The sequence below is a fragment of the Zootoca vivipara genome, chromosome 14, assembly GCF_965207765.1.
Source record: "Zootoca vivipara chromosome 14, rZooViv2.hap1.1, whole genome shotgun sequence".
Lineage (NCBI taxonomy): Eukaryota > Metazoa > Chordata > Lepidosauria > Squamata > Lacertidae > Zootoca > Zootoca vivipara.
In genome coordinates, this window is record NC_142597.1 from 24029384 (window position 1) to 24041936 (window position 12553).

The 12553-nt window shown below is 47.9% G+C and overlaps 1 protein-coding gene across 1 annotated transcript; it reads right to left on the reverse strand.

Annotated features, from left to right (window-relative positions):
* Positions 1-5925: 5925 nt before the first annotated feature.
* BSX (brain specific homeobox) lies at positions 5926-12231 on the reverse strand. Its single transcript, XM_035138848.3, has 3 exons — positions 11964-12231; positions 7954-8150; positions 5926-6210 (listed from the first exon to the last, which is right to left on the reverse strand). Exons 1-3 carry the CDS (start codon positions 12229-12231, stop codon positions 5926-5928), a joined length of 750 nt encoding a protein of 249 aa, XP_034994739.3.
* Between the last annotated feature and the right edge of the window lie 322 nt (positions 12232-12553).

The window sequence follows — 12553 nt, forward strand, 5'->3', positions numbered from 1 at the left end:
ATGAGGACAGAAAGCCTGAAATCCACCATCATTTATCTTTATAGCAAGTTCACCAGCCCATTTACAAGGGGGTTGAGATGAGGGTCAAATGAAAACTGGATTTCTGTCAAGGGCATTTCTCCTCAGAGAGAATGGGATAGCCAATGTGTGATCGCTTCACCACACACCCGGAGCCCCCGGTCTTTCAGCATTTGGTTGCATCTAACAGTGTCAGCCTTGAGCCCATTTCAATGGGTACCGATCAAGAACTGTGCTCAGGGGTGAAGTGATTTGGAGAAGTAGGGCCTACTGTCAACACATCTTAGTGGTGTGTGGATTGTGATCCATGAGAGGCAGTCAAGTACAACATTCCTTGTAAAGCTAGAGAAGACATGTGAGGGAATGTTTGGTCCAGCCAGTCGAAACTTCCTGTTCCTCCTGGCTGGAGCATCCTTTCTTTTGCATGTGATAGAAGGTGGGTGTGACCTAACCTGTCCAAGTAACAAAAGGACGAGTCACGCAGCACACCTCCCTTTTGACCTCCTTCTTCGTCTGACCAGCTTCTAGCTAGGACTGCTCTGCTAGCTCTCAGCTGCTAGCAAAAGCACTGGGATTATTCACCCATATGGGGTAGATCCACATGTACATATTTGTAACTAAGTCTGCCTTCAGGAATCCAACTGTGAACTGATGTAAGTAAAATTCTTTCATTAACTTTGAATAAGATTGCCACGTCTTTATTCTTTTAAGAGGGATTCAAGGGAACCTACCAGGAACGTACAATTCAATCTGAGACAGACTGAATTGTATAATAGTGAGAAGCTCACACGAGCCTGCAACCAGCTATATGCTGTGCATGTAAAAGGGGAGTGTAAACTCTGCTAAGTAAAGAAACTTGCTAGTGCAAGTTAGGAAGGATATTAATAAACAATATATCCTCTCCTGCGACCCTGAACATTCCCACAAGTGGACCCACTAAAAGCAGCTGTCAGTGGCAGAAGTCCCTGACGCAAAGCTCAGCCCTGCTGTTTATGCAATACTTGTAAAATAAGTGCACACAAACATACACCACCTATAATATGGGGACAAACATACTGGCCTGCCTTACAGGGTCATTTTAGAAATTCCTAAAATGTTGTATGTTTGACATCTTCTTTGGCAATCACTCGTAGCTGAGTAAGATTGTCTTCCATAAACACAGTCTTAATAGTGAGTCCGTAAGTGACTGTGGAGCCAATTCTGGATCCACACATCCTTCCTGAGTGGGGACATAGGTTTCTGGGCAGAAGTTGATCTTGGTGAGGGTTTGCCAAGCGTGCCTTCCTCTTAGCACATTTCTCCCTAGCGTCCTGAGTTTGAGTGTCTTCAAAGCCCGTGACACCTTTGATAAGAGCTGTTCTGCACTTGGAGCGCTCGCAGGCCAGTGTTTCCCAATTGTTGGTGTTTATACTACATTTTTAAATATTTGCCTTAAGCAGGTGCCTTCAGTGTATTGGTTTTGGACTCTGCAAAACACTTTGTTCTAGCCATAGAATTTTGGCACGTAATTTTGTCAACGTAGTTTTAGGAAGTGTAAGTGTTTTAAAATTGCCGTACTGATTTTATTTCAGGTTTTCAAATGTTTATGTAACTTGTTTCTAATGTTTTGCCTTTTTATTGGAATTTTAATGACTACTTTAGACTGTCTGTTGTTCTAGAGTCAGTGGCATATAAATTTTGGAAAATAAATAAATACATAGGACTTTGGGGACATTCCACTCTGATTCATTCGGAGTGTGTGATTTTAATCCCTCTACCCCCCCCCAAACATCCATCTTCCTATGCAACCCTATATTCCTTTGACTGAAGTAGAGCAGACCCACCCACCCCCCGGCCACTTCAAGTTATGTCGTTGATTAATCTGATTAATCATATGGGTTTAATTTGATTAGTTGATCAAGCCACTGATTACATTTGCTTACACTTTCATATGAGTAAACACAGTAGTTCTGAATCAAGAAACATGCTTTGCTCGTTTTCAGATGGTACACATCTGTCTTGCTGGAGGCACATAGGACTCTAGCTCCCATCAGCCTCAGCCAGCATGGCCAATGGGCAGAGCTGATGGTGGTTGTAGTCTAAGAACATACAGCAAGTCACAGGCCCCCCATAAAGGATATATTCCCATCCTGGGTGTGAGAAGTGGGTGGTGCCTCTGGCAAGACAGTGGTGACTATCCACTCTTTCCCCATATATTGGTATTAAAATACATTTAAAAAATAAATAAATCTGGCCAATATATCGGGGCCCCATTTTAGTCAAGTAAGGTTGTACACCTGTGCCCCTTTACCTGAGAGTGGGCCCCTTGGAACTCTGTGAGATTTAGTTCTGAATAGACATATATAGGATTACACAGTGAATGTTTGTAATCAATTGATTGGATTGCAGTCCTTAACTGGGGAAAGGGGAATGCCCTTTTGAATTACTGACTTTGTCATAAGATTAGCATAGCTGTTAAAATGACAGAGATTTTCTTTCTTTCTTTCTTTAACTTTTCTCTTGTCCTTCCTTCCAAAAGAGCAGGCTTATTTCTCTGGAACTAACTAACCATAGATTTTTAAAAAGGCTGCTTTGAATCAGCAGCACAAATCAGGTCTTGCAAATAAATGGCTACACTGCTCCTTTTGACATGATACAAATATTTTATAATTTGAGAAACACTTCCCACTTTTCTTTTAATATTTTTTTTTAAAAAAATCTTTCTTTTTCTGAATACCATATCTGCAAACTGATTTCAGTGGGGCATTCAATCAAGTCTTGCATGATTCGAAGGCAGCCTCAGAGCAGAAGGAGCGGAGCCTGTGCATTTGCTCCCATTTCACTCTGTGGGGTGAAGTAAGAGGGAATGGCCCGTTTTGCTGTGGCGGGAACCGTTCTGCAAGATCCTGGCGGGGAGCTAACTAGGGAGAGGAACGAGGGATAGGGAAAATAAACCCCATCCTTCCTTATACATCAACCCATTAAGGCTGCTGCAACCACTTACTTGGGAGTAAGACTGTCTCCTCGAACGTAGCACGAGGGTCTTACTTCGGAGTAAATATGCATGGATGAATCTTTTATCTGGGTTGGTTTCGTTACCGCAAGAGAGTCGCAAGATGACAATCATCCATTCTCCGAATGTTTATTTTGTTTCCCTACGTGCGATTTGTAAAAATTATATTTTTAGTAGTAGTAGTAGTAGTAGTATATTTTCGCTAATATTCTCCAAACCCACAAAAACGGGGAAACATACATTATTTCAAGCATTTAACTTTTGTATACATGAGTGAACAAGTCTGATGTTGGCTGGGGAAAACTCGAGAAAGGATCATCGGACCGTGGAGATGAAAAATCGGGACCTCTAAAGGCCAAAGGGACAAGGAAACAGTGGCGAGCGAAACACAGGATCAAAGCTGTAATCTGGCCACAGGCTCCGAGGCGCGGGAAGTTTGACTTTAAGGATCCCTCCTCAAGGCAAAGTAGACAAGGACTGTGTCTCTCTTCCAAACGCATCCCGAAATGCTCCCGTTCTGCACAAGGCTTAGGCAAGATCTAAGTAAACTAGACCCGAAGGGAATTTTAGTCCTACGGTGTAATTGAACGTGGAAATCCTTTCCTTGCACTGCAGGCAGCAGATATCCATCACCAGGGTCTTTATAAGGGTTCAATTCTAGGGAGGTTTTCTTTTCTAACATGGTATGAGGAATGTGTGGCTTGCTCAAATGGCGGTGGGAGAAAGCTTAGTAGAAGAGAATAAGCAGGAAATTAACTGGAATTTGGACACGGTTATAGGGGTGAAATTAAGAGGAGTGTCTCGCTGTCTCTCTCACCCATACTTCCTTACTCTTCCCACTTGCAAATTGGTCAATTACGCCCCCAAAAAAAGTTTCTTGGAAGGCGCTGCGCTCTATTCTGTCCTTGCAAACAGACTTCTTTTCTAACCACCCTAAAAAGCTGTTGTTGTTTTTTTTGCGGGGGGGGGCGTTTAATAAGGACAGGAAAACAACCATGTCATACGCTTGAGAGCTTCTGCGTTAGACAGGGTGAATTTTTTCTTCTTCCAAAGGCGGGGTTCTTCTGAGAGGGCGCTCAGGCACTTTACAAAGAACAACAGGGTTTGTGGCTTCAGTCCTGCGCGCACTTATTGGGTGGGTAACATGGGATGCCACAGGCCTTACTTCTGGAGGATGATGAGCACGCACCGAATTGCGCGTTTCTTCTGTGCAGACTGGCCTGAAATCAGTAGGACTTACTCACGACTGTCTGCTCTTTTAAAGACACGCATCCCCGGCCGCCCTGTGCCTGTTTGCTCAGAAGTTCCTCCCGCTGAACTCAACGGCACTTCCTCCCAAGAAACCGTGTACCAAGGAAGTGGGCATAGGATCGCAGTCTTTAAAGACTCGTCAGACTGTTGTTTTGCAGCAGCAGAAGGCAAGAGGGTAGAATTTCCACACAGCCAGACGCTTAAATAGCTTGAGAATCTTTGCAGGTTCCATCTGTCTTCCCTCTCTTTGGAACAGATTTTATTTAATGGCTTCTTCAAGCCATCAATCCTCCTGGATACTTTGGGAGGGTATTATTTTTCATTAGTATCTCAGAGCTGGAGAGGACCTCAGAGGTCATTTAGTGCAGCTTCCTTGCCCTTGCAGAATGTCCACAGCGACAACAACATTCCAGAGGTCATCCAGCCTAGCAAAGTACAAATCTTACCTTTTTTCAGGGAAGAAAACTCCTTACCTTTCTGTAGAGGTACCTTTCCCCAGCTCCACGCCTTTCAGTACAGCGTTTGAAGGCAAATGCCTAATTCTGACTTTTATCTCTTAAAATTTTCAGTGCTAAATTTGCCCACATTTTTAAAAATCCATACAGTAGCTTCATTTGTATTATAGCAATCTTGTTGAGAGCAGACGCCCAACTTTCTAGAGAAAATGACTTTAAAAAAAAATTCCTATGTACAGCATGGAATAAATTTCAGACACAATCCCTTTATAATTAAGCACCCTAAAAGTCCATTTATCCCAAGGAGAAAGATCTAAGCGCGTACTTTAACTCCCATTTTGAAACTAATGGGACTGAAAAGTGCTTCTAACTTTGCTTGGATCGTAGCCTTTACTTGCAACGGTCTTACTAAGTTTGCAACCCTGTGCAGGCTTACTCGGGAGCAAGCCTTAGTGGACGCGGAGAGATTTACTTCTGAGCAAACACGCGCCATAGGATCGGGCTGTTTGGGGATGGAATCTCAAGCATTCTGAGAATTAAATTTCCTAGAAATGATATGTTTTTCATGCGTGTTATTAAATGGCCTTGCTGACGTTCCCTTCTTTGCATCTTCCACGTAACAGAGATGGAAGAGTTCATGGTTTATATTTGCATTCAGAGAAACTGCCATTCATTCCCCCGACTTCAGTTTAATTTCTGCATTTACCATAGCTGCCAAGTTTTCCCTTTTCTCGCGAGGAAAAAAGGGATAACTTGGCAGCTATGCATTTACCGTAGGAATGGGGGGGGTGAAATCCACTCAGCCCAGCGCGCAAAAATACAGCTGTTTAAAAATGCCATGGTCCAAATCCCTCCTCCAGCTGAGAAGATCACCTGGATGGATCTAATCCGGATTCTGAGCCTCGCTCAGTTTCCTCCGCCCCGTTCCCACAACCTTTGCCTAACTGGGCAGGGCGGGGAAATGTTGGTGGAGATTCCCAGTCCTAAAAAGGAGGGGGGAAGATGGATGAATGGGTCAGTGGGGTTCTCTCACATCTGTCCGGGGTTTGGTCTTCTCGGATCAGAGTCTGGGGTCAGATCCATCGGCCACCTGTCCTCAAGTGGACCCAGGAGTCTTTTGCCAGCAGGCGCCCACCCCACTCTTCCCCGCCACGTCGGGCCAGCCCCACCCCAGCCCATCTTGGTTGAGTCCCGGAGTCCGAGCTCGCCCTAGATGAGGTGCTGGGGGCCGCACAGCTCCGCCCCTTCGATTATGTCCACCTCGTCCTCGGTCTCCTCTAGCAGGAAAGGCGGCGGGTGCCCGCCCTTGCGGGGCTCGGCAGAGGAGGAGGCCGAAGAAGCGCCGGGGGCCGTTTTGTCTGGTGGCGCCAGCTCCGGCTCGCTGCTAGTCCCCTGCTCCGCGCTGTCCTCCGCGCCGGGGGCCTTGGGGTCGTCCTGGCTCTTCCTCAGCTGCTTTTTGTGCTTCATCCGACGGTTCTGGAACCACGTTTTCACCTGCAAGGAGAAGCGGCGAGGGTTGGCTCGGGAGCACGTCAGAAGGGAGAGATATTCGGAACTCCATCCTCCCAAACGCCATCCCTGCGCAGTGGGTGGGATGGCATTGGAAAAGGGTGGAGGGGAGGGGACCGAATGGGAAAGGTACATTTGCCAAGTGGACAAACAAAAGTTTGAAAGAAAAAGAAAGCGGGAAATGATGATCCGGTTTCGAAACCGGTTTACATTTTGTAGGGCAAGTGGAAAGTCCGGGGAGGGCTTGAAATGCCTCCGTGTATCACATCTGCATTGTGAACACGTTGGACAACTATTTAGGAGCCCAGTTTTCTTTGGGTTTCTTAGACTCTTTCAGGGGGATCCTAGCGCACGCCTGCCATTAAACACAGCACGTGGCCGCTCCAAGGTTCACGGAAGCTTGCAAAGTGTTCTGCCCACAACTCCCGAGAAGAAGCGGGCGCCTTAGGCAGGTGGGAAATTGAGGTTGTGTAAGGGGGGCTTATTCAACACCCCGCAATGTCAGCCCATCCTTCTCTTACACACACACGCGGGCGCGAGCGATTCCGCAATGGGGAGAGAAAAACTGCCCTCCACATTCACCGTAGGTTTCTGATTGGGTTCAAGCCAAGCCAGATGCCTCATTCTTTATTCGCAAATAAATTCAGCGGAGTTTTACTCCCAGGTAAAGCGTGCATGGAGTTGCGCAAGGGAAGGAAACCTAAGGTTGCAATCCTATGTAGGCTTAATTTGCTAGTAAACTCTACTGAGATCCTTAAGGCTTACTTCCGAGTAAACATGCATGCACATGCTTCATTGCACGACTTTGTAGCAGAACTTCATCTGCTCATCTCCACGCCCCGCTAGCTTCACCGTTGCCCTCCCATTATTGACATGCAAACTGTAGGGTCCTCGGGGCAGGTCTTTTGAGCTTCTGTGTCAGTTCTGGAACCTTGCGAAGTGAAGTGATGGTCCTTTGTAATCCAGTTCAGACGACAGACTAAGCTCCATTTGCTCCTCGGGGTGGCAGATTTGAGAACCGACATCTCTCTGGTGAACTTAAGGGATGGCTGATTTATGATATTAAATTCTGTCCCAATAGCATATTAATATTATTATTATTCCTGCATTGTAGGGGGTTGGACTAGATGACCCTCGGGATCCTTTCCAACTCTAAAATTTATTATTATTATTATTATTAATTCTTCTACTGCTACCATCACTACTACTATTTTACTATTGTTCGGGTTTTACTGAAATATCATAAACTGTCCCGTGGGCCGGGACTGCAACTCAAAGGGCGAGAACTCAAATCAATTAAAAGTAATTCGACACGAACATTTTGGTTTACTGTTACTGTTTAAATTCTTTCTGTGCCGCCTGAATCCTTCCTTCCGCCTCCACGACACAGAAAGGCTCTCAACATACTGAGCCAGGACTTATGACCGCTGCAAGCAACATCCTGCGCACGTTTCCTGAGAAGTAAGCCCCCCCCCGTGTCCTCCATGGGACCGACTCCCGAGTAAGGCCGTAGGCAGGAGGACCGCAGCCTCGGTCACCCAGCATCCCAAGGCTCTCGAGGGAGGGAGGAAAACGTTCCGGGGCTCACCTCACTCCCCTTTAAGACAGCTGCTTTCTCCTTAAACCCCCCATTGGGGGCCGAGGGCTTTTGCGGGGTGCCTGACTGCACCCACTCACCCACCCACCCACCGCGCTTCGTCCCTCCGCATCCTTCCAGCCCGGCCCTACCTGGGTCTCCGAGAGGCTGAGCGCTGTGGCCAGTTCGACGCGCTCGGGAGTGGAAAGGTAGCGCTGGATCTCGAAGCGCTTCTCCAGGCCGGAGAGCTGCGAGTCCGAGAAGACGGTGCGGGCCTTCCGACGGCGGCAGTGCTTGCCCGGCAGCTCGGCGTGCGGGTGAGGCTGGAAGAGAGCGGGCACCGGCACCCCTGCAAGGAAGACACGAGCGGATCCGTGGCGAGCCTGCCAGGCGCCCCACCGACAACCCACAGCCCACCTTTAGGAGAGATCGATAGATATAGATTCTTGGTGGGAGGAAAGGTCCGTGGAGTCCCAGGCCAATGCCCTCTAAGAGGTCCAGGCACTGGGAGTGGAGGTGTCATGGTCTCCGCCAAACAGAGGTAGACTGCCCCTGCCCGCGGAAGCTCCATGTAGCCATAGCAGCGGGTTCAACGCCGAGAGGCCTCAACAGTAAATCGACTGCAAACTACCGAGAGGCCTCGTTTATGTGAACGCAGCCCGGGATGGCGAAGCCGCGGCATTGCAACCGCCAGAGTAGGTGGTGTTGTTTTTTGTTTGTTTGTTTTTTTGCCATTCCCAACACCTAGCACCACCACACTGCCTCTTAGGAGTAGCATTGAGCTCCCTAATTCTATGTTCCCCGCGTAACCTTTGGACCTCTTATGCCCCCTATTCACTAGACTTCGTTTTAATACGTGTCATTTCGCACCCAGTCCTGGGCCCCATCTCCCTTCCTGGGCCCCATCTCCCTCCCACCCCCGCACTCCACTTTCTTTGAATTCAGATCATGAGGCAGCCACCTGAAGGGGTAAAAGAAAATCCTCTGCCGTTTGGCCCGGATTAATTAATACGGATTAAGCGGGAGGTCTGCTTTCCTGTTCCCAAACCTCTCTTTTACGCACGTGAGTGAGCACAATTCAAAATTGGGGCGGAGGTGTGTGGGCGGGTTTCCAAGAGAAACAAACGGTGGTTGAAGAGCCCCGGAGCAACTCATTCCGTGGCATAGCTGCCAAGTTATCCCTTTTTTAAAGGGATTTTCCCTTATGCTGAATAGGCTTCCTCGCGAGAAAAGGGAAAACTTGGCAGCTATGTTCCGTGGTCTGGAGTGCTTGGAGTCTGGACGCCTGCGGGACGCCTTTTCAGGGAACTGGGAGGTGGTGTGTTCTTAGCTCAGCACCTGAGCCAGTTCCTGCGTCCCGGTCCAAAATCTCCCCCGTCGATCATGACAGAAGTGGGACGTTCTTCTTCCAGCCCCCCCCGGCCCCCCTTACCCCAGTTCCCTGGACGACACAGAGCTCCCCTCCCCTTTCTTCCAGGGTAACGGAACGAACAGTCTCTGCTAAAGGTCTGCCGACCAAAACAGCTAGCGGTGGCTTCAGAGGCAGAGCTAAAAGGCCACAATCTCACACATTTACACGCTTACGTAGATTGAAGTCAGTAGGACCGACTTCTGAGTGGATAAGCAGAAGGTTGCGATAGAAGCAAATTGCGTGCGTGTCCCTGCGAAGATCCTGCCAGCAGTCCTAACCCTCACCCCGCAAGCTAGAATTTGAACTCAGGACTTCTTCGCTGTCTGCTACTACATCAATTGGGGGCGGGGAGAGAGAGAGAGGACTTTTCTTTAGCCATGGCAGAGCTCCTGTGACTTTGCGGCGTAACAGGCAGAAAATCTGTTGGTGAAGCTTTCCCCATCCCCAACACAACGGCGGGGAGAGCTTTTCCTGCTGAATTTCTGCCTTCCTGGAAAAATAAAGGGAGCCTGCAAGTCCGGAGGCCATTAAGGGCAGCACCAACCGCTTTCTCTGACATCTTTCATTGCTAAGGTTTCCTAGAGTTGATCTACCCTTCACCTAATCTCCCAAATGCAAATGCGAGTCCAAATGGGTCATTAAATATTTGTGACCAACTCCGCAGCTACCGTATTTCCCCTTTTCGCTTCCACCCTCGTTTTTCTCCTTTGTTTTCTGGCTTTTAAGACTCTGCAAAAGTCCGTCATTTAAAAAGAAACCCTCTGGGCGTGCGATTGTAATTCCACGTCCCAGAGTGGATGCATTCCAGACGACTCTTTTTACCGGGTGTCAGTTCACCGTGGTTTGCAAGTAATGGCCGGCAAAACAGAGCTATTTATCTATCATCCTGCTGAGTCCTAAGGAAGACTTTATTTGATCACCTATCAGGTGGATCTGCGGGTGGGAGCAGAATGTGGAAGAGAGGCGGTCTGCACCCGCCAGCCTGATTTCACATCGGATCAGGAATGCCAGCTTGGCCCCGCGACCGTGGGTGCCCTGCAGCGTGCAAGGCCTGGCGTCAAAATTTGTGGGTGTGCGGCCCCTTCATGGGGAATTTTGTGGGTGCTCGGGCCATAGCTGCCAAGTTATCCCTTTTTAAAAGGGATTTTCCCTTATGCTGAATAGGCTTCCTCGCGAGAAAAGGGAAAACTTGGCAGCTATGGCTCGGGCACCCAGGGCCGCAGGGAGTCGACACCCATGCATCTGATTACGTTGAAGCCTTTAAAAACACGCGCTCACTGCGGCTCCTTATTTCTATATGCGATACTCTATACGGGGTACCTTCCACGTTTTAAATCGTATAATCGTAAAGTATCGTTTACTTTCCTTATAGGCAAGATGCAAGGCTTGTGTGTTTCTTTTCACGACTACTGTTTTCGTATTTCTAAGATGTTTTCCTTTATCGACATTTTTTTAATAATAAAAAATATTTATTTTTGTTTGATTTTGCATTTTCATGACTGGAAAAACGGGATTGAATAAAACCATCTCAAGGAAACATTCTTGTGCGCTTGGCAACTCTTGAAAAGCTTCCTAGTCTTTTGGGTTGCAATCCTGTGCAATTTCAAGCAACGTCCCCTTATATTACTTATAATTTCTAGTTGAATACATTTTAAGGAAATAAATTTTAAGTTTTCGTCTGACATTTTGGCTTTTCTTCCCTTTCCTTTTCTATCCCTTTGTAAATATGTAAGTCTTATACATTCTAAAATGTAACGGGTTGATACCGGTAGTTGTTGTTTTTTTGTCAAAAGGACAGTTGTTTCCGTCTCTGTTCTAAATTAATTAGCGTCTTGTTTTTAACGAATTCTAAATACTGGAGTCTAAATTGTGGGATGAATTTGGTTCGAAAAGAAATCCAATATTCGTTTTCGTTTATAAACGGAGAATGATTCATATTAAATTATAATTTCAACCACTGGTCGCTCCACAAAATATTAAGCTGTCTTCTCTTCCTCTTTAAAAGTCTGAAGGAAAACAGCAACCGCGTGAGTTCATTTTTTATTTGTATTCCGTGGGAAAGAAGTTCCGTGGGAAAGAAGTTATTTTAGAATTTCAGATTCAATCATGACATCGCTGAAAAGTTATTAAGGTTTGGCTTGATTTATTTTTGAGCATCGGAAGTCAGAAACCTTGGAAGTTAGAGACCAAGAGGACTTTACTTCCAAGGGCTTCTGATTCTTTTAAGGACGAACTGAAACTCATATAGACTGAGGGATTTTCGTGCCCGCGACGCAAGCGGAGGATCTCTGCGTCAAGGGGCTAATTCCCAAACTTCCAGCGCCCTTTCCCCGCTTATTTGATTAAATCTCTCCTCTCTTTCATCAAAGAGAGCAGGGACGGAAGATGCCCTCGCTGCTCTGAATTTTTATAAAGCCTCAACCCGCGTCTTGTCATTTTGTGCGTAAAGAAGAAAGTTTGGCAACCACCTGGATGAAATCGGATTTGGGGGGCTCTCGACTAAACAGTTCGCATCAGCAGCGCGGCTAGACTTCACTGGACAGCTTTGCCTTTTCTTGGACAGCAAAGCGGGCAGCTTCCACTCCTTTTTAAAGCCTCCCTTCCCCGAAAAAAGCTCACCCACCAACAGCAGCCAACCTGTGGCACCGGACACACACCAGCACGAGTTTGGGTACCAAGCAACGCGCACAACAGAGACTCGCGCGGTTCCTAAAGCCAAAGGCAGAGAGGCGACAGCGAAGGCGCGCTTACCCGAAGTGGTCAAGAAATAAGGGTGGTGGTGATCCGGCTTATGGAGCGGGTGGTGCGGGTGAGGAGCCAGGATGGTCGGCGGGGGCATCAGGGGGTACCCATAGTCCAGCAGAGGGACCCGAGAGGCTAGGGGGCTGTGGAAGTGCTCGGGGGCCACTTCCCGAAGGGGCTTGGGCTTGTGGAGCAGGATGTCCTCGATGAAGAAGGAAGTTGGCCTGTGGGAAGACACCGAGTGGGCCACCGCGTGCGAGGTGAAGTTGAGGTTCATCTCCCCGCTTCTGGAAACGCGGATGCGGGATGCGGGGCGCAGAAGGAACTCCCTGGCTCTTGTCCTCTGCCTCTCCGGGTCTTTTTGTTGCTTTTTAAGCCAACCAGGAGTAGGGTTCTCTCTCAGTCGCCTTCTTCTTCTTCTTCCTCCTCCTCCTCCCTTCACGGTTTGGAGGGAGCCAAGAGAAAAGAGCAAGGTGGATCCTTCAAGGGCTTTCGGAAGCTGGGGGTGGGGGTGAGGAGGGGGAGGATTTGCTCCTTTGAGGGCCGCTCCGAAGGGGGATCTCCAGCGAGCCAATCGCGGGCTAGCAGGGCGGAGGGAA

What these genes read in the sequence shown, in the direction of transcription:
- BSX (XM_035138848.3), bottom strand. Translation starts at nt 12,231, where the DNA reads ATGAACCTCAACTTCACCTCGCACGCGGTGGCCCACTCGGTGTCTTCC. An exon ending in TTATTTCTTGACCACTTCGG is followed by an intron (nt 8,151 to 11,963) that starts GTAAGCGCGCCT and finishes TCTTCCTTGCAG; the next exon opens with GGGTGCCGGTGCCCGCTCTC. An exon ending in TCAGCCTCTCGGAGACCCAG is followed by an intron (nt 6,211 to 7,953) that starts GTAGGGCCGGGC and finishes TTCTCCTTGCAG; the next exon opens with GTGAAAACGTGGTTCCAGAA.